The sequence below is a fragment of the Ovis canadensis genome, chromosome 6, assembly GCF_042477335.2.
Source record: "Ovis canadensis isolate MfBH-ARS-UI-01 breed Bighorn chromosome 6, ARS-UI_OviCan_v2, whole genome shotgun sequence".
NCBI classification, from domain to species: Eukaryota; Metazoa; Chordata; class Mammalia; order Artiodactyla; family Bovidae; genus Ovis; species Ovis canadensis.
In genome coordinates, this window is record NC_091250.1 from 117522324 (window position 1) to 117544055 (window position 21732).

Genomic DNA, 21732 nt, shown 5'->3' on the forward strand with positions numbered 1-21732 from the left:
ATATTTGAGAAATACTGACAATATCTTGTGAAAAAATAAGTTCAGATCTAAGAATAAAGTACTAACCTGTTTCAATTTTATGACACAGATTAGTTTAGGGTCAGTTTCACCAAAATATTATTCCACACCTTTTGCTATGGAAAACTTAGGGGTTGTTCACATGGAAACATGACAAGGAAACAAAAATACTAATATTTGTTCCCTTTCCGCATGTCACTTTCCCGAAAAGACCATAAGAAATTATGACAAGTGTCACACATAGCTCTATGCAGAGAAAAAGGGGTTCTACTCATGAATACCTATAGAAGGACTGAAATTACATGTTGCCATCATAAAAATACAGGTTGATATCATGTTATATGGAGTGCTATTCATAGGAAGCATAATCACTTCTGAGGACATTGAAAAATTCAGGCTAGAAATATATCTATATTCATATGACAACGGTCTGGATTCAGATTTTCATGGTTTTGTCTTGAGTTCTTTGTTACTTTAAAGACATTTTTACTTTTTTTTCATTTGAAAAGTGTTATTTTCATCTTGATAGTCCCCCTCAAATTCTAGAAATATGAATAAGTGACAATGAAAAATTATAACTAACATCTGTTTTCATTATAAATGAGCACAGGAAAGGGAAATATTATAAGCTAATAACACTTTGAAAAAGTCAAAGCTGACAGTTTGATTAAAAAGCTATTTGTCAATCACTGGAAGCTGATTGCTCATGGAATACTGTGGAACAAGAAATATCCAGAGGCTGATATTTGAAGCATGATATATATGCATCTCAGCATAATCTATTTCATCTAATAAATCTATTTATCATTGTAATCTATATTTATTTACAAAGCAAAAAATATTGAAGAGACATTTCACATATAAGCAAATTCAATATATGTTAATATGTATCACAATGTAGAATTTTCATTAAACTATTGAGGGTTAATCCTTAGGGCCACTCATTTGTACAGGTCCCTTGCAAAATTCTATGCCTAGTTTTGTATTTGTAATATTAATTTTTTCTTTACGTAACAGCTTCCTCCAACTGCATTATATTCTGGCCTCATGAAGACTAGATCTGACTCTACCTGCCTTTTGAAACTGAAAGATGTCTTGGAAATCATTTAAATTGACATCTGTATTTTATAGCTGAAAAATGTTGAGATGTTTTAAAATTGGTAAGTAAAATGACTTTAAGCAAAGTAGCTGATACAAACAGCTCCCAACACTAAAAGAAATACAAAATTCTATTTAACAGTTTGGTAACTCTCTACTCTGTTCTGTGAAAACCTCTCTGAAAGATTACACTCATTTCTGGATATAACACTATGTAAGAAAAAGGTTTAGAAGGGACAATGAAGTTTATATGAGGTAAAGAAAGTATGCTATATGAGGCATACTTGACAAAACTTTTTATGTTTCAATTCAAAAAGAAAGGAGAAAATCCCTGCCTCCTCCATCCTAGCACTTTGATCCCTCTTTTCCCTTAGTTGTTAACACCTTCTAGTATACCATGCCTTTTACTTTAAATTTCATGATGACAAGGATTTTTATCAGTTTTCTTTACATGTATATCCCTAGGTATAAGCACATAAAAAGTGCTCAAAATATTTGTTGAATAAATAAATGTGTATTTTATGTTCAATTAGAGTTTTTCAAGGAGATAACTTGAAGAATAGGGAGATAAAGTATTCAAAGAAACAACAATTGAGAAATTCCAGGAATTGGAGAAAGGTTGAAATTTAAGTAACAAAGGGAATTTTGAGAGGTAAATAAAAAGAAATTGAGACCTAGTCACATGGGAGAGAAACAGCAACTAACCAAAGATCAAGAAAAAAAATTCCTATAAGAAAGAAGGGATAAAAGACAGAGTATGTGCAAAGATGACTATCACACTGACAGCTAATTATTCAACATTAACATTAAAAAGAAAAAGCCAGTGGAAAAACACTTCTAAAATGCTGAAAGAAACAACTCTCAATCTAAAATTCTATATCCAACAAAACTATCTTTCTAGTAGGGAATACAATCAGAAAACAGCTTTATCATCAAAGACTTCTAAAGAACTTCTAAAGGATGTACTTCAGAAGGAAAGAAAATAATTCCAAAGTAAATGGTCAAATTGCAAGAAATACTGATAAGCCAGGAAAATTATAATCATAAGGGTAAATCTAAACAAACTCTTTACATAACCAAATGATAATGTCAATTTATGAGGTTCAAAGAAAAAAACTAAAATACTGAGCATAGATAGCATATTTAAATTGGTACAGTAATGATCTAAATTATTAGTATGTGGTAGGATCCTTGTGTATTCAGGAGAGAGATAAAAATTATCTGAATTAAAACAGAAATTCTTCACAAACTGAACTATAGATTCAATACAATTCCAAAATAAATGCAAATAGGGATCATTTTATAGAAGTTAGCAAGCCAATTCTAAAATATTTGAGGAAAAGCAATGGCTCATTAATAGCTAAGGTACTTCAGAAGAAGACAAAGAAGGAAGATATTTATCTTATCTGATATGTGTGTAGTATACACTTGTATTCATTAAGAAAGGGTAGTTGCGGTATAGAGATAGACAAAAAACAAAAACAAAAAACACCTCATAATGAAACAGAATACAGAGCCAAGAATCTAACACCCTTTCCCCCTATATGTGAAAACTTATGACAAAGACAGCATTATAGAACAATGAAGAAAGAATTAACTATTCTTCCTCAGTCAGTAACTGGAAATGAAATTCCTCTTTCACACCATACACAAAAATCATTTCCAAGTGAACTAGAAGCTTAAATATAAAAGATTAAACTTTAAAATATTCACACCAAAACTAAAAGAGAATATAATGCATCAAAGGATTCTTAAGAATGACATATAAATAAATGAACTATAAAAAAGCAAATTTCAAAATCAATATAAAATAAAATGGCAAAATATTCTAAATAAGGGAAAGCATATTTTCAACACGTAAAATAGACAAAGATACCACAATAAATAAAGAATTCTTACAAATTAGTTTTTAAAAATACAATTAAAAAATTTGTAGTAGAAAACAAAAGATATATAACCAGGAGGAAATACTAATGGCCAATAAATACGAAAAATGCTTGCAAAGAAAATATAAATAAAAGCTCCAATGAATAGGATTTTACATCCAAGAGACTGCTAACAAATTTAAAAACAAATCTGACGATATCAAGAGTGGGTTTGGATGTGGAGTAGACAGTTACTTTTATATATATATATATATACATATATATATATATATATATACTGTTACTCTGGAAATCAATCTGATGTTATCAACACACAGTCAAGCTTAAAATGAGCACACCTGTGAGTTCTGGTGTGACTTCCCAGATGGTTCAGTGGTGAAGAATCCACCTACCAAGTAGGAGACTCAGGTTCAATTCCTGGGTGGAAAAGATCGCCTGGAGAAGGAAATGGCAATCTACTCTTATTGCTGCCTGGGAAATCCTACAGAGTGGCATGGTACATGGCTCAGCAACTAAAAAACAATGATCCCAGGCATTCATCATTAAAGATCTTGTCCATGTGCTCATAGAAACATATATTCATTGTTTATACAAGTAAAAACAAAAACTCAACATATTCCAAAGTCTATTTATAGACAGATTTATTGTATTAATAGAACATTCATATACAGGACTGCTATACAGCAATGAAAATGAATGAACTATTTCTGATGTATCAACATGGATAAATCTTAAAAATATAATGCTAACTTCAAAAAAAGCTTGCTTTCCAAAAAAAAAAGCAAGTCACGAAATAATAATAGCACAATATGTAAAATGGATAAAATTAAATGGAAGGAAAGTTATGACCAACCTAGACAGCTTATTAAAAAGCAGAGACATTACTTTGCCAACAAAGGTCCGTCTAGTCAAGGCTATGGTGTTACCTGTGGTCATGTATGGATGTGAGAGTTGGACTGTGAAGAAAGCTGAGAGCCGAAGAATTGATGCTTTCGAACTGTGGTGTTGGAGAAGACTCTTGAGAGTCCCTTGGACTGCAAGGAGATCCAACCAGTCCATCCTAAAGGAGATCAATCCTGGGTGTTCATTGGAAAGACTGATGCTAAAGCTGAAACTCCAATACTCTGGCCACCTCATGTGAAGAGTTGACTCATTGCAAAAGACCCTGATCTTTTGGGAGGGATTGGGGGCAGGAGGAGAAGGGGATGATAGAGCATAAAATGGCTGGATGGCATCACCGACTTGATGGACGTGAGTCTGTATGAACTCCAGGAACTGGTGATGGACAGGGAGGCCTGGCATGCTGTGGTTCATGGGGTTGCAGAGTCGGACAAGGCTGAACAACTGAACTGAACTGAAATGATATGTTGTTTAGGGATAAATATGTATGTGATAAAAATATAAGGAAAGTCCAAGAGATTTTAAAAACATGCCTTTAGGAACGGGGTGACCTCTGGGGAAGAGAGGATATAACTGACCAGGAGCACACACAAAAAGTTCATAGGTATTGATAATGTTCTAGTTTTATAACCTGAGTGGTAATATATGTGTGTTCATTTTATTGATCTTTTCAAAAGCTATGAATTTAATATTCTTCTAATTCACTTGCATAATATATTTTGTAATTTCAAAGTAAAAGTGTCTGCCAAGGTGAAGTTCTTTAGGACACCTCCTAATAGAAAAGTGTCTCAGTAGTTGAATTCTGATTTTTCTGTAGAAAGTTAAACACATTTGATTTGAATAAAAATTTAATTAAAATATATCAAAATACAGCTACTAATAAAGGGTTTCCCTGGTGACTCAGACAGTAAAAAATCCACCTCCAATGCAGGAAACCTGGGTTCAATCCCTGGGCTGAGAAGATCCCCTAGAGAAGGATACGGCAACACACTGCAATATTCTTGCCTGGAAAATCCCATGGACAGCGGAGCCTGGTGGGCTTCAGTTCATGGGGTCGCAAAAAATCAGGCACGACTATGTGACTAAGCATACAACACAAAAATATAGCTATGAATAAAGTAGCATAAAAATGCATTAAATTTTAAGAACTGCTTTTGGTTATCTAAATTTCTCAAGGCTAAAAATAATGTGAATTTGTTTAGGTATAAAAAATAAAGGGTATAAGACCTTATTTTTAAGTTTTTTTGTTATTTTATGTATTAAGAAGACATGTATAGCTCATATTGCACTGACTTTTATCAATCATTTATTTTGAGAATGTCTTCATATAAATGATATGTTAAATAAAAATAATATGACTGCTTACAATGTATTGTATAGATGTATACTACACACACTATATATCTAGTAGACTAAATATAATTTTATTGCCACTTTCAGATGTCATGTTTAATAATAGGGCATTTCAAAAAATAAGTAATCTGTCTTGTATTTTAAGAGTTTAACATTATAATAATGACTGTTCATAATTTGTTTGCCTGAAAGATTCTGATTTGAAATTACCAACATGTTTAAAATTATGAAAAGACCACATCTGACATTCAGAGGAGATGCTTTAGTTAATAATTACCATTTGCCTTTCCTAAAATTTACAAATATATCCCTATACAAGAGCTCCATAAATAACCAAAAATAAAAATACCAAGCTCAAGTATTGAAAGGACAGTCTGAGACTTTTTAACATTAGCAGCAACCCAAAGGTTTAATTATAAGGGATTTTGGTATCAAGTTAAGAAATGATAACCAAGCGACTTAAAAAAAAATGGATTCTAAGAAATGTTCATCTGTTTTAATAACTCAGTTGTGGAAATCTGATTTTATTTTCTTTAATAAAAATTATAAGAAAAGTAATGAAAATTAATCATTTTAATTTATAGGTGGCAAATAATTCATTTCAATCATCAATTATTCAAGCAAAATGAACTTCTAAAATATCAAAGAGTACAAAGTTGAGTCTGTTTTTATCAAATGTCTAAAAATTAGGCAAAACTTAACTGTTTCATATTCATGTTCAAAGTCCAAATTCAAGTTTATTATCCACAGGGTATCAGAGAAATCTTGTTTTTCGTTTTTGTTTCTTTTCCCAATCTGAAGGAATTCAGTTTTTATCATGCTAACATACTTTTAAAGAGTATTAATATAAACATGAATGCGGTAAATTTATAGATACTATTTAGCAAAATGTATATGCAGAAGACAATTCTGCAAAACAGGCATACATTTTTTAGAAATAAATGTGTGTCATATAAAACTAAAAAAATATTTTTAGTAAGAATAGAGTTAAAAGTAGTGTAGTTTTATTTTTAACTAAATTAAACATTTCATGTTAGGCTTCTTATCCACAAAAACTGAGTGCCTAATTCAGTCAGTTTGTAAATTTGTCCACTAATACAGAGAATATATGCATGCACTTAATATATGTTACATATTAATCTTCAAAGTAAATGGCTAATTACATGGTTAGGCTACAATATTATTAATTAGATTTACTTTATACATTAAAACCCCATTATTATAGGCTCAGTTTTGTTTTTGAATGGTGATCATTTATGATCGTTTTATCTTTAGTATAATAATGACATAATATTTTTGTGACATAATATTTTTTGAGTAGGATACTTAACTGACTAAATAAAATAAGTTATTACAAACCCATACACTAAATCACACTCTCCATATTTTTTTAATACTGCAAAGCCTATAGAACATTTACTTGCTAATTATTAGCTGCTTAAGAGATCACTTTTACTTAACCAAGTGATATACATTTGTTTTCTTTGGATATTTCATATAATAATTATTAATTCATGAGGTTTTAATCATTGTACTTGTTGATAACGTGGAGAGAATAAAAGCAGTAATGGAGTTATTATTCCTAGACATTAAGGAAATGAGAAAAATTATTTTAGAAGATCATTTTTAAAAGGAAATTCATATGAATGTTCTCTGAATATGTGTTAATAATAAACTGATTGCATTTATGAGTGAACATAAATTTAACTGATAAAAGATTTCCATGCCAAATGAATATTTCTTATGGTATAAAAGCATAAATCTTTAGTCTAAAACTTCAAGATTTTGTCATTTATTATATAGCTATGGATATAACTGACACAACTGAGCGACTAACACTTTCACAACAAAAAACAGTAAAACCTAATAGAGTATATTATTATTATTATTAGCTTCATAAGACTGAATTAAGGCAGATCTTTTGATAGTAATTGAATGTTTCATATGTGTTACAATATTATCTACATACAGTCTTGCTAGGAGACAAGGTTACTCTACCATGATGCCAGCTGGTAAATATTTAACATTGGAGTTTCATAGAACCCCTCTAAGGGCAGTGAGGATATACCATCAATAGTATTATACTGGAGACCTAATGGAATTGATTGAAAACATTACCCATAGAGACCCCTGGCTTCTAAGAAGGATACGATCAGTGCCAGGAAACAGCACTGCACCTTTTATCATTTCTCCCATGATGCACCCTACTGACCACATGTCAACTGAAAACAAAAATGAAATGAAGATAAACAAGAAGACAGGAATAGAACAGCAAATAAACAAAAACACTTCACTACCCAGGCCTTGGAGCAATGGTCTGACCTTTTGCTGACTGGATAACAGAGCTTTAAAACACTTAAGAGTGCTTTAAAACAGTGGGGTGGGAAGAACACAAGAATGTCAGGGCCCTTTCTGCTATGAAACGGAACTAACCATGCCATTCAATGCCACCTAATGTATGATAATATTACTTTGCAATTATAATGCAATGATTAATTTAGGTTCTGATTTAAAAGGTCTGATTTGCATTCATCTCTAGAATCCTACTGATTTGTATTGTAAATTATGCTAGATTGTGTTAATGTGGGAAACATGCAAATTGGTTTCTCTTTCATTCTTTTGTATACCATACTTGGAGGAAAAAAAAAAAAGGAAAGATTGAGCTGCCTGCAAACTCAGAAGAAAGGGTTTCTTTTATAAAACACACTTACTCTTATTTATAAATATGAATAAATTTCCAGAAGTGAAATGCCAGTTCAACAATGAGTGTTTTCGAATAGGCTGGTTCAGTTTCATTGACTCTCACCAAAGAAATATATTTTTAAACAGGAAGCTTTGTCTTATTCTCATAAAAACAATTGCTTTCTAACTGTCCTTGGTTACTCACGTGTTCCTACTGAAAACTCAGAAAGAAAGATAGGTCATTCTTATGAGGAAAATTAACCTGGAAGAATAAGGGAAGTTGAGGGGGAACAAATAGGGAAAGACATTAAGATAGCACACTAGAATTTTGCTCCACTTATTCTTCCAATTATATATTGTAATTTGGCAGTGACCTTATAGAATTCCTCGAGATTCTTTCCCAGGTGAAGGTCTCACTCAGGTTAAATGCAAAGTTTGACCAAATACCTAAACAGAGTTATCACTGCAAAGAAACGGTTATAGCTATGAAGGTGACAAGCATACCCAAAGAAGCAAATTTGTCTTGCTTCCATTTTAGGAAAGCAAGTGACATGCAAAAAGATCAGGAAAAGATAGAGCAAACAGTTGTGCATCCCTTTATTATTAATACATTTGGAATTCAAGATAATATGTCTCACAAGAGGTTGGTATTGTGAGCACTTTGATTAAAGGGCAAAAAAATTCTCTTAAACAAAATTTGCTTTTGAATTGCAAATATTCTTATCATCAAAGTGACCAGTGTAAGTTGTTATTTACCATGTATCTATTTTTCAGAGATATTGTGGGAGAGATAGATTTTTTTAAAAAAGAGGGAGAGAGCTAAAGGCTCAGTAAGCAAGGTTTTCTCTTGCCTGCATCAATTTAAACATTTGGAAAAAGGTTATTTCTGCCCCAAACCTATCTGCTAGTTAAAAACCATCTATTTCTATATTTATGTAATGAAAAAATATCTCTTTTATGTTATCTCTGGCAGATATTCTTTTTTTTTTTTTCCTGCTGCAGAACCAATGACATTGCTTTCTAACCATATGTGTGTGTGTTAGTCACTTGGTCATGTACAACTTTTCGTGACCCCATGGACTGTAGCCTGCCAGGCTCCTCTGTCCATGGGATTCTCCAGGCAAGGATACCAGAGTGGGTTGCCATTTCCTCCTCCAGCGGATCTTCCTGAACCAGGAATCAAACTCAGATCTTCTGTGTTGTGTCTGTCTGAGCCACCAGGGAAGCCTTCTAAATGTATCAACTTGGCCAAGTTACTGACTCTCTCTTTTCATCCTCTAAAACATGGATGGCATTTATCATGTAAAAATTTTTTGACTTAAAAGGATTATGCCTGGTAAAGATCCTTCCATATTGCCTGGCATATAGTAAGTTATCAATAAATGTTTGTTATATATCATATATTATATATATATATATATATTAGAATTAAATATAGATAGAAAAGGCTTATTCATTTAATATTTATATACTATTATACTCTATCTTATATTAATATCTATAATTAAGAAATTTTTCCAATGAGGGAAGCTTACCACTCACTGGGCAATCCTTTTCACTGTTGAAACCACTTTGAAAGGCACTCTACGTATTAAATCACAGTTGACTCCATGGAATTTCTCTCCATTATCTAAATCGGAATTATCTTGTTCTCTAATACAAATAATAATCTTAAGATAGAATCTGTGACCCCTGACCACTCTTGCAAAACTGACAAATTTTCCTCTTTCAGACTAGAATCCCTTGGGTTTTCTTCTCCCTCACCTAACGCCGTTAAACAGCAACAACAGTACCAACAGATGCCCTGCAGGAAGTCTCAGTCCTGGGGTTACTTCAGTCTCACTTGGCTCTAGATAGTTGTTGGTTTAATAACTACTGTGTCTCCCAGTTCTCAGTTATGCAGCTCTGCAGGATACAGATATTCTAAAGTAAAAGCAGAACATTTTTGGAAATATATCTTCATGATAGAAGCTACAGTTGTAGACTTAATAGATCACAATGCCTTTGTGTGAAAATAATGCAGAGATACAAACTCAAGATCTGAACTCCTGATGAAAATACTGAATTCCATTTGCTTTATTTAATGTACCTTTTCGGAGTTATAATACCCTGGAAACCTCTCCAAATTCCAGTTTCCATTTAACTTTCCTCACAATTCACTATTCCTATAGACTCTCCATGCTTATGCCACAGAAATGCTAAGCCTTGACCTTTTGGCTAAGATCAAGTGGTGGCTCAGACAGAAAGTGTCTGTCTACAATGTGGGAGACCTGGGTTCGATCCCTGGGTCGGGAAGTTCCCTGGAGAAGGAAACAGCAACCCACTCCAGTACTCTTGCCTAGAAAGTCCCATGGACAGAGGAGCCTGGTGTCCATGGGGTTGTAAAGAGTTGGACACGACTGAGCGACTTCACTTTTTTTTTTTTTTTTTTTTTTTTATGCCTGGCCTGGAAGCTAAATTGGTAAAGAATCTACCTGCAATGCAGGAGACCACCTGCAAGCCAGCAGACCCAGGTTCAGGGATCAATCCGTGGGTCAGGAAGATCCCCTGGAAGAGGAAATGGCAACCAACTCTAGTATTCTTGTCTGGGAAATCCCATGGACAGAGGAGCCTGGTGGGTTAGAGTACGTGGGGTCGCAAGAGTCAGCCGTGACTTAATGACTAAACCACCACCACCATTATAAATTACAAAAAGGGGAGTAGATGCATATGAGTTTATATAGATTTTTATTACTCAAGACAGGATGAAATTTCAAGAGAATGTCATTGCAACAGCCACCAGCGAGGGATTTTATTAATTAGTCATCATAACTAAAACAAGAAATAGGGAATAAAAGAATTTGGTACTAGATCTTTTTAAATCCTTTGGGGATGAGGGGTGATAGCCCTCCCTCAACTAATACATCTATATGCTTATCAAGATAAGACTGGATTATTTTATGAAAATTTCAAGATATTCCAATGAATACCAACTGTGCATAGACCTTAGGAGAAACTGGCAAATTCAATCACAGTTGGAAACTGGATTTTGTTGCTCTCTGAGACAGTCTGATATGGTATGTGAGTCTCCATAAGATTTTTGTACACTAATGCCACCCAGGCAGAATTCTAGTTCCTTCCATGATTCTGATCATTACATTCCTCTCATCATCAATATTTCCAGAGAAAGCAGATTCATCTGCAATTGTGGCACACAGAAACTGATTTACTTTCCTTAAAAGGAATGTTTAGTAAGTTTTGATGTTACTAAAATATGGTTATCAGTTTTCTAAGGGAGAAAATCTCACATGTATCATTTGTCAGGCATTAGATTACGCTAAATTATCATTTTTCTACTCTAGTCAAGAGATAGAAATAAAATAATATAGGTCATAACAGTTTAAATCTAAATTGTTGTTGTTGTTGTTTAGTCATGTCTGATTCTTTTGTGACCCCATGGGCTGTAGCCTGTCAGGCTCCTCTGTCCATGGGCTTTCCCAGGCAAGAATACTGGCGTGGGTTTCCATTTCCTTCTCAAGGGGATCTTCCTGACCTGGGGATCAAATCTGCATCTCCTATATTTGCAGGCAATTCTTTACCACTGATCTACCAGGGAAGCCTCTAGTGAAGAAAATGGCAACCCACTCCAGTATTTTTGCTTGGGAAAGGCCATAGACAGAGAAGCCTGGTGGGCTACGGTCCATGGGGTTGCAAAGAGTAAGACATGACTTAACAACAAGGTTGTGTCAGTTTAAATCTAAATATAGAGAGCACTTTATTGCTACTCCCACACCCCAGTGGCTTGATTTGTGATTTATGATGAAATTTTTTTTGGACTATATGAAATATTTTTGGACTATTTTTTTTCAGCTTCTATCCAGCAACCTGACAAATGTTTCCTGTCTAGGAGATTATGCGGTTCTGGTAACACAATTATGAGACCACACTGCTTTTCTCTTTAACCTAATTATATCTTCATTTAGCATAGGATTCAGACAATGGGTTTTGATAAATCTTTCAACAAGCACTTCAAAGTACAATAGAAGATTTAATATGGTTTTCTAAAATCAGAACACCATTTCTTTAAAATGTTTGCTTTAAAAGTTCAAAATTTAATTAGATATTTTACAAAAACACATTGTTTTAAACTTTAGTGCAAAGATAGAATTATGAAAAACTACCAATATGTATAAATAAACTGTGAATGTACCTATTTTGCACCTGTGGATCTAACTAAGAAAAATAAAAAACATTCATGGAACACAATGCTAAATATTCTAGTTCCAGGAAACAGAGGAAGATTTTTCTCCTTGGATCTAGCTATTCAACTTGTTTTTCTTCCTTTATAACTTCTATGGCATCGTATTAATTTTTAATGTTTTTTTATAGATGTTATACCATTGATTTTCTTTTTTAATGAAACAGAATAAAATCCATTGAAACTTACTATAAAGAAGAAAAACTTTAGCTTTATGTTAAATTATAAATAAAACTGTAGACTAATAATTTTCAAAATCCTCTGCCATAAAAAGGCTTCAGTCATTTTTTATTGCACCAAAATATTTTAAATTGTCATCTTTAAAATCTCTATAATTCTGCAGTGTGTATAAATGAGGAATCTGAAGAAATCCTAATGCTGAAAAAATAATTTTTTTCTTTAAACTTTTCATGTTTTGATGAACACAGAGTAAATTCTTGGTTCTGAATGTTTCACATTATCACCAAATTAAATACAAGTTCCCTAAAGATTGGGGTAATTATCCTCATTTCATTTTACACATCAACTTGCAGAAGTACTTCAGTAACTGACGAACTACTCATTTTCTTTCCTTTTACTGTCTAATTCACAGATAATTTTGGTTTCTCATCACTTGAGAATTTTTCTTCTAGGCGGTCTTTTGGTTATTTCTATTTTTTAATAGTTTATCTAATTCAATTTGAAGGTTATATTTGGGCTAAGGTGCCCCTAAACTAATTCCATGCCATAAAAATTGGAGTTCTTTGTATTTTAAAGTTATTTACAGATATGTGTATGTTTGTAAGGGGCTTCCCAGGTGGCACTAGTGGTAAAGAATGCACCTACCAATACAGGAAATATAAGGGACACAGGTTCAAGCCCTGGGTCAGGACGATCCCCTCAAGGAGGTATGGCAACCCACTCCAGTATTCTTGCCTGGAGAATTCCATGGACTGAGTAGACTGGTGGGCTACAGTCCATAGAGTCGCAAAGAGTCAGACATGACTGAAGCAACTTAGCACACAAAACATGTATGTTTGAAAACATCTAAACATCTAATGATGATATAATATATATATATACTATCATCACAGCAATTCTGTAAGGCTGGCAAAGGAGGTATTATACAAAATACATTGAAACTCCTAGGAGATCATTTATGACTAAAATGAAGAGGACCAAAGCCAGTTCTTGGAATCATTATGCTCTGGAGTCTCATCTGACTGCTGAAGGGAGAGAGTCCCACAATAAGTTATCACTATTCATGCATTTCGTCCTAAGAGCCAATCAGGCTAAGGGCAGTTGGAATGGAATAGCACAGTAATGACTAAGGAATCTGTTTGGTTGTTGTAGTTTCACTCTGTCAATTAGTTCAGTTTATTTTTAAAGACCTTCCAGTACTCTGTCTACAGAACTGTAGAGGGATAAGGAAAAGCAATATGCTTTTAAACCTTTCTATATCTATTTCTCTCCTCTTTCACTTTCATCAAGAGGCTTTTTAGCTCCTCTTCACTTTCTGCCATAAGGGTGGTGTCATCTGCATATCTGAGGTTATTGATATTTCTCCCGACAATCTTGATTCCAGCTTGTGTTTCCTCGAGCCCAGCGTTTCCCATGATGTACTCTGCATAGAAGTTAAATAAGCAGGGTGACAATATACAGCCTTGACATACTCCTTTTCCTACTTGCAACCAGCCTGTTGTTCCATGTCCAGTTCTAACTGTTGCTTCCTGACCTGCATATAGGTTTGTCGAAAGGCAGGTCAGGTGGTCTGGTATTCCCATCTCTTTCAGAATTTTCCACAGTTTATTGTGATCCACACAGTCAAAGGCTTTGGCATAGTCAATAAAGCAGAAATAGATGTTTTTCTGGAACTCTGTTGCTTTATCAATGATCCAGTGGATGTTAGCAATTTGATCTCTGGTTCCTCTGCCTTTTCTAAAACCAGCTTGAACATCTGTAAGTTCACATTATGACCTAACTAGATAGCATATTCAAAAGCAGAGACATTACTTTGCCAACAAAGGTCCATCTAGTCAAGGCTATGGTTTTTCCAGTGGTCATGTATGGATGTGAGAGTTGGACTGAAAAGAAGGCTGAGCACCAAAGAATTGATACTTTTGAACTGTGGTGTTGGAGAAGACTCTTGAGAGTCCCTTGGACTGCAAGGAGTTCCAACCAGTCCATCCTAAAGGAGATCAGTCCAGGGTGTTCATTGGAAGGACTGATGCTAAAGCTGAAACTCCAATACTTTGGCCACCTCATGCAAAGAGCTGACTCATTGGAAAAGACTCTGATGCTGGGAGGGATTGGGGGCAGGAGGAGAAGGGGACGACAGAGGATGAGATGGCTGGATGGCATCACTGACTCGAAGAACATGAGTTTGAGCGAACTCCGGGAGTTGGTGATGGACAGGGAGGCCTGGCGTGCTGCAATTCATGGGGTTGCTGAGTCGGAATGACTGAGTGACTGAACTGAACTGTACTGATATCTATTTCTGGGGGACAGGGGCTCCTGGGGGAAATGGCAGTCCTGGTGGAGCTATGTGCATGGTCACCCAAATGCTTCTCTCTAAGTCATCGAGGTCCATCACCTCAATTTATTTTTTCCTGTTCTACCACCAAAGCTGGTTCGCTGTGTCCTCCCTTACTTTCTGCCCCCTCTCAACATACACTTCTGACCTTCTTTTATCCCAGTTATGCCTTATCCTGCCCTCTAGTACAGTGGTTCTCAACCTTACTGGCACCAGGGACTGGTTTCATGGGAGACCATTTTTCCATGGACCTGGGATGGGGAGGAGGATGGTTTCAGGATAATTCAAGCACATTACATTTATTATGCACTTTATTTCTATTATTATTACACTAACTCCACCTGAGATCATCAGGCTTTAGATCCTGGAGGTTTGAGACCCCCCCACTCTAGAATACTCTGAAAGTGAAAGTGAAAGTGAAGTCGCTCAGTCATGTCTGACTCTTTGCAACCCTGTGGACTGTAGCCCATCAGGCTCCTCTGTCCATGGGATTCTCCAGGCAAGAATACTGGAGTGGGTTGCCATTTCCTTCTCCAGAGGATCTTCCTGACCCAGGGATCGAACCCAGGTGTCCTGCATTGCAGGCAGACGCTTTACCCTCTGAGCCACCAGTGAAGCCCCTAGAATACTCTGGCCTCCTCTAAATTTCCTGGGAGAAGAATTTCCCTCTTAACTCTGTTCTTCTTCCATCTGTTCAGATCATCTCAGAATCTTCGGCTTACTCAGATTTTCTTAAAGTAGTAAAGGGAAGTGTATTAACAAATTCATGGTGAAAAATATTCTCTTAAGCAAATACAAAGAAAAAGAAGTTAAATCTTATTTTTTCAAATGTCTGTGATTATTGGCAATTTGTTTATGAATGTGAAGAATGACTATATTTTTAAACCCTGACTATAAAGTATGTATTGTTTGAGATAATGTTATATTACGGTAATATTAGGTAGAAGACTCAGACTATAACAAAATTTATTAATTGCAAAAGATTATTAGGAAATAAGCAAAGTTATTTCAAAGAGGGAAGAAGGATTAAAAGTGTCTATCTATACTAGATGGATATAATAATCCACAACCTCCAATTTTTGTTCACCTTACCTTGATTATCCCTAATTTTCATTTCTTCAAGCTTAGAAAGATGTGATATTTAGTTAATCTGAGGATATTTTCTTTATTTCTTCAAATATATAATATTTTGGTAAATCATTCCCTGTTCCTTAATAACCTGTTTTCTTGGGAAGATTATATATATACTCTTTTCTTTCTAACTGAAATTTCTCATGTCCTCAGAGGGAAAGGCAAGAAACAGTGTTTTAGCAGCTCAACTGTCAGCTTTAATCAGAAATAATATGCCTGAGGTCTAGAAGTTTCAAATGAATATGGTGTGCCTTTTATATTATTCCCCAGATCCAGAGAACTCTAGCCAGAACTCAAAATAAAGGAATATCACCTGACCTTGTTCAAAAAAGGTGCAACCATTTGAAGTAGAATAGAAATAAAAAGGTAGAAAGAGTGTATCTATTTGAAATGGATAACCAACAAGGTCCTTCTGTATAACAGAGGGAACTCTGCTCAGTGTTATGTGGCAGCCTGGATGGGAGGGGAGTTTGGTGGAGAATGGCCACATGTGTATGTATGGCTGAGTCCCATTTTTTCAGAACAGTCCCACCTGAAACAATCACAACATTGTTAATCAGCTGTACTCCAACACAAAATAAAAAGTTTAATTAAAAAAAGATGCAGGTTTAAAGAAAGAACTGATATTACAGTATATATAAACTATACTGATATTATATGAGACTTTGGTAATCAAAAAAATACCATGCCCTGGTTGGGCTGTGGAAGGAGTCAGTGACTAGATAGTTCTTTAAAAAAAAAAAAAAAAAAAACAGACAAACAAACTTCCAAGAAAGTATCATAAAACTGCTGTACTATAAGCTATTATTAAAAGAAACAAGATCTTAATGAAATGTAGTCTTTGATGCCTCATATGATCATTGGACTATGTAAAGAAAATAGAAAATAAGTGACTTGGCATATTTATTGTTCTCTAACTTGAAATTCATCATAGACTGAAGAATTATTAGTAATACTATTATTATGTCAACCTATATGCAGGTTTTAATCATAAAACCACAAATGAAAATTGAGTGTATAATAGTGCATGTTTATATAATTAAGAAACTATTTACACAATAAAAACAAATACTTTCTAAATGTTTCTTTGGATACTACAAAAGCTAGCAAACTAATGAATGGAAAAGTAAACATGTATGTATGTATTTTGCCAACACTTTAATCATCAAGAAACTACCTTGTGATATCATCTGGGTCATGTCAATAGTCAAGAAACCCACACAATGTTCCTCAAAGTGAAAAAACAATTTTAACACAGGGAAATAGCTAAAACTTCAGTTGTGAATGGTAATTTCCTAAGAGCTCCCAATTTTTCAAGGTGTTTTAATATTTTCACTTAGAATACAGATTTTTTTAGAAGGAACATTAAAAAGTTTTGTTCAGAGAGAAGAATAACTTTGATTATGATGACAGAGTACTATAACATCATTTTTCAGCCTCAGAGAAATTCACCGGAAATCACTCTGAATAATTCTAAGTGAATTATTCACTTAGATTGTTTTTTGTTTTGTCTGTGAAGAATCTTGGAAGTAGTCAAGGTATAAATTAGCATATACTAGACTTTGATAGTACTTTGGCCACCTCATGTGAAGAGTTGACTCATTGGAAAAGACTGATGCTGGGAGGGATTGGGGGCAGGAGGAGAAGGGGACGACAGAGGATGAGATGGCTTGATGGCATCATTAACACAATGGACATGGGTTTGAGTGAACTCCAGGAGTTGGTGATGGACAGGGAGGCCTGCCATGCTGCAATTCATGGGGTCGCAAAGAGTTGGACACGACTGAGAGACTGAACTGAACTGAACTGAACCTTTGATATTACTTCCAGTAAATGCTGAAATCACTTCATTATGCTAAAATATTGATATGAGTCTTCTCCCCATAAATAAGCTCCATCAGCCCCCAAACTTGTGTCTGATCATCATGGTCTAGTGAAGTTACTTTAGTGTTCTGATCCCTTTATTACTGGTAGTAAGCTCTAATTACAAAATGATAATAATTTCATATAAAGATTAATGAAACAATTTCACCCAAAACACAGAGTGTATATAATCCATTGTTCAATAAGGGTTTCTATGGTTTAGTTTAATTTTTAAATATGGTCACGACTGGCATTAAATTATAGTTTTAATTATAGGAACATGAACTAATTTCAACATATTTCATGTGGAAATCATTTACCCATATTTAAGTAAAATTTAACTTAAGCAAGACATACTATCTTTATGTAGCTTCCCCACTGACTTTCACATCTATACTTGGGCTCCTTATCATATTTCATATCACCAGCTCATTTAATAATTCCAAATCAGAGATATCTGTCAAAAAAATTCCTGATGAAATCTAGCTAAAGACTCAGTGGTATAAAGCAAAGCAACACAGCTTTTTTTTAATTGACTACATCCTCCACATTGTACATTTCATTTCTTTGATTCTAAATTTCATTGGAAAAGCAAATATCTATGTCTAAGTCACATCTCCAAGTCAATAAGGAAAGCCTATTTTAAACCTACCTGGCCTCCAGCAAGTTGACTAAAATTATGATTTTTAAATGTGGAAGTTCATGTTTTAAGGAAGATATGCCTTAAGACTGGATATAGTTTTGAGAGTAATTCAAATCAATAAAGGTGTGGACAGAAGCTTAAGATGTTGGCAAGAAGAGAAATGATCATGCCTAAATTTGTAGAAGCATAAAATGGATTTTGAAAAAAGATGGGTAATACTTGAAAATAGTGATTTCTTTTGCTAATTTGAAATATATTTTAATCACTTGAGATATGTTGGCCTCTCTTATTTATGAAAAAGAGCACTGCTATTCTGAGTTATAGATAAAATAATTTAAGGAAAAAAACCCATCAAAAATGTAATTAAACTATTGAGATAGGTAGTCTTCAGTACTGGTCAGATTATAGAAATAATCACTTTTTTTTAATCACAGTTACATCACTTACCCAACTTTTTGCTTCTATCTTTACTCTCCTGGTAAAATCATTATGTGTTTAAAGGGAGAGAGAACAAAACAGGTAAAGCTGCAGCAAAAGGTACAAGGATACAGTCCCTTCCTGGAAACAGGATTTTGTGGCGAACCATTTCTCCCATAATGCATCCCACAGACCATATATCCACTAGAACAGGAGAGAGGGAGGTGAAGAAAAGGGAGGAAAGTAAAGTTAACTAAGATAATTGATCTCTGAAGGAGGAGGAAAAAGAACAGTTTGATTAGAAGGTACAAATTTTTGTCTCCCACCAAAAGTTGGCCAAAAAGGTGAATTAAAACCAGCACTGTAATATGACATAAACCATGTCTAGTAGAAGAACTCAAGTTTTAAAAATTACTTTGTGAGTGTCTTAGATTATCCTTCAGTGCCACAAAGTGGTAACGTGGACAAGCACCAGCTCAACCAAACTTATCTCCGTGTCAGGTGACAGCTCAAAGCCACCAAAGGGTTTTCAATGTCATTCTCTGGAGGAAGAGAAAATAATCTCAATCAAATCTTAGGGGTGGCTCTTTCCATTTTCTATTCTACCCAATTACATGGAATAAGGCAACTAGAGATCATCTTTTTTTGGTCCAAAATAAGGTACCTGCTGCCAAATCCAAGAAACTAGGAAATGGCTGAAACTATGGTTTAAAGGCAGAAGTATTAGTGACTTCTTTTACTAATTCGAAATATATTTTAATCACTTGAGAAATGTTGGCCTCTCTTATTTGTGAAAAACAACACTGCTATCTTGAATTATAGACAATAAAATAATTTAAGAAGAATAAAAAAACACTGAAAATTTAATTAAGTCCTAATATTCAGGACTTAATTTTTCCTTCAGAAGTTATTCTTATAAATATCAGTTTGAGTTCCTTTTTGACATATCTCAAGAAAAAAGATGTATAATTAATTTGCACATGTATAAAGGAGTCATGAAGGAAACAGAGTATTAATGGTGTTAAAAAGTTGTTATGCACATATGTTGGTTTCCATTGCCATGCTTGTTAACGAAACATACTTCACCTTCTCTTACTAATCTTTACCCTCTTCCAACTAGCTTTTTAGTAAGGATGAAGGGAATTGGGCAAAAACATTAGGCTAAAACGCTCCTTGAGGAAGGAAGGCAGGGTTCGGTGCACAGGAGAGCTGGCATGCCTGATGTGGGAGCAAGCGGGATTTTGTGCATGATAACCCTCATCCCACACGTGGGTGAGAGCAGCACAAGGGTGGTAGGTATGCTTTCTCCACGGATCCAGAGAAGCCAAAAAACGGAGGCAGAAACTTGCAATCCTTTCTAGTGAGGGAAGGACAAGGGATGCAATCACATGCCATCTGTGTTCAGCAAAGATCTGAAAATCATTAATAGCAAATTCAGACTTCCCTACAGATTTTTGTAGATTCTTGAATTTTTAAAATTGGTTCCCACTTTGATATTTTTTTTAAATATGAAGAATATATACAACTATCTGCTTTTCCAAATAAGTTAGATGTAGTATTGCCTTGGAACAGGATTAGATTTTTTTCCTCCTCCAAGTCAAAAGGAAACAGAACTCTGCCACTGTTCACCACAGTAAGCTTGACCTTCCTGAGAACTTTTTCGCTTCCTCTGCACAAATGCACAAAAGTATTGGCTCTCCTCTAATCTGGAAGGAGCATGAGAAATTTTTCAAAATTTTGGTGGCCAGGGAATTTTCATAAAAGTACTCTGTAGCACCTACACATAAAAATACAATAATAATTATTTCTATAGAACTTACAGCTTTCCAATAACTTAATAGAATAAAGTATCAAAATAAGCATGAAAGGTATATTAAGTATACATATACAATTCTACTTTAAAAGTTTTATTTCCTGAATATGTTGTATTTTTTTAATACACCTCATTACTTGTTAGGACTATTCTTTCAAAATAATATAGTGCAGTGCTTTCTAATAAGTATTTTTATAAATCTTCATTTTAATAAAATCAAATTGTACTATATTTTGAAGATTCTTTCTACCTTTTCTTTGCAAGTGTTTATGAATACTAGATTTTCTTTATGAAAGCAGCAGTGTAAAGTTTAATATTTTTCTCTCTGTATGGTTTCAGAATTTATAAAAGCTTACCAGGTAATTACTACCTTAACTATTACTTACAGAACAGTATGTATCCAACTTGAACAATTTGGATTATTATAAAATGACTATGCATTGAGCATGTGTGAAGATTCTTGCTCTGAGGATTTGTGGTATCTTTTTGTTTGTCTTTTCCTAGGACTAGAGACATCAGTTTAAGACATGACATAAAGCCAAATGGTAAAATGCAATAGATGGATTTCTTCCTGTTTAAATATGAAGAATGTATACTTCTTCATATATTGAAGCTGAGCTGCCTTCTAAATATCAGTTTTTCTGAATATCTACGGCATGCGTGCTCATCAGTATCCATACGACTGTTTAATCAGACTCTATTTTTCATTCTTTCAAGTTATAACATGTCAATGTTCTTCTAGTTATGCGTGCTTCTTAGAAGCATCCTTCATGTTGACTCTTCTTAGTAATAATTTTTGAAAACTTCTGAATATGAAGGCTGGTAGCCCTATTTTAAAAAATTCATATACATGAGAGAGAACACTGCTCTTGACATACTTAGTTTCTTTACAGTTTCTGTGGCTGCTACTCAGAGGCATCCTTACCGTTCTCCTTGTAGCCCATTCCCAGAATGACCTCAGGGGCCCGGTAATAACGTGTTACCACATAGGGAGTCATCATGAAGCTTGTGCCTGCTGTTCTGGCCAGCCCAAAGTCTAGGATTTTCAATGTACAATCAGACTTGACTACAATGTTACTTGGTTTTAAGTCCTGACAATAAGAACAAGAGAAGAAATTAAAAACTAACATCAAATGGCACATGTGATGTCCATCTACTCAATCAACATGGCAGTCTTGC

At 34.3% G+C, this 21732-nt stretch overlaps 1 protein-coding gene across 12 annotated transcripts in view; it reads right to left on the reverse strand.

Annotated features, from left to right (window-relative positions):
- The window catches only part of MAPK10 (mitogen-activated protein kinase 10), a 415330-nt gene that overhangs the window by 80280 nt on the left and 313318 nt on the right, over window positions 1–21732 (reverse strand). For 7 of the 12 annotated variants that reach the window (XM_069593211.1, XM_069593218.1, XM_069593210.1 and 4 more), the window contains 2 exons: window positions 21479–21644; window positions 18873–18944 (listed from right to left, as the gene is read on the reverse strand). In XM_069593211.1, coding sequence (XP_069449312.1) covers window positions 18873–18944; window positions 21479–21644 — 238 coding nt within the window. Of the gene's footprint in view, window positions 1–7405; window positions 7478–18872; window positions 18945–21478; window positions 21645–21732 lie in introns of all 12 variants that reach the window. The other 5 variants (XM_069593214.1, XM_069593220.1, XM_069593213.1 and 2 more) reach the window with 1 other exon arrangement.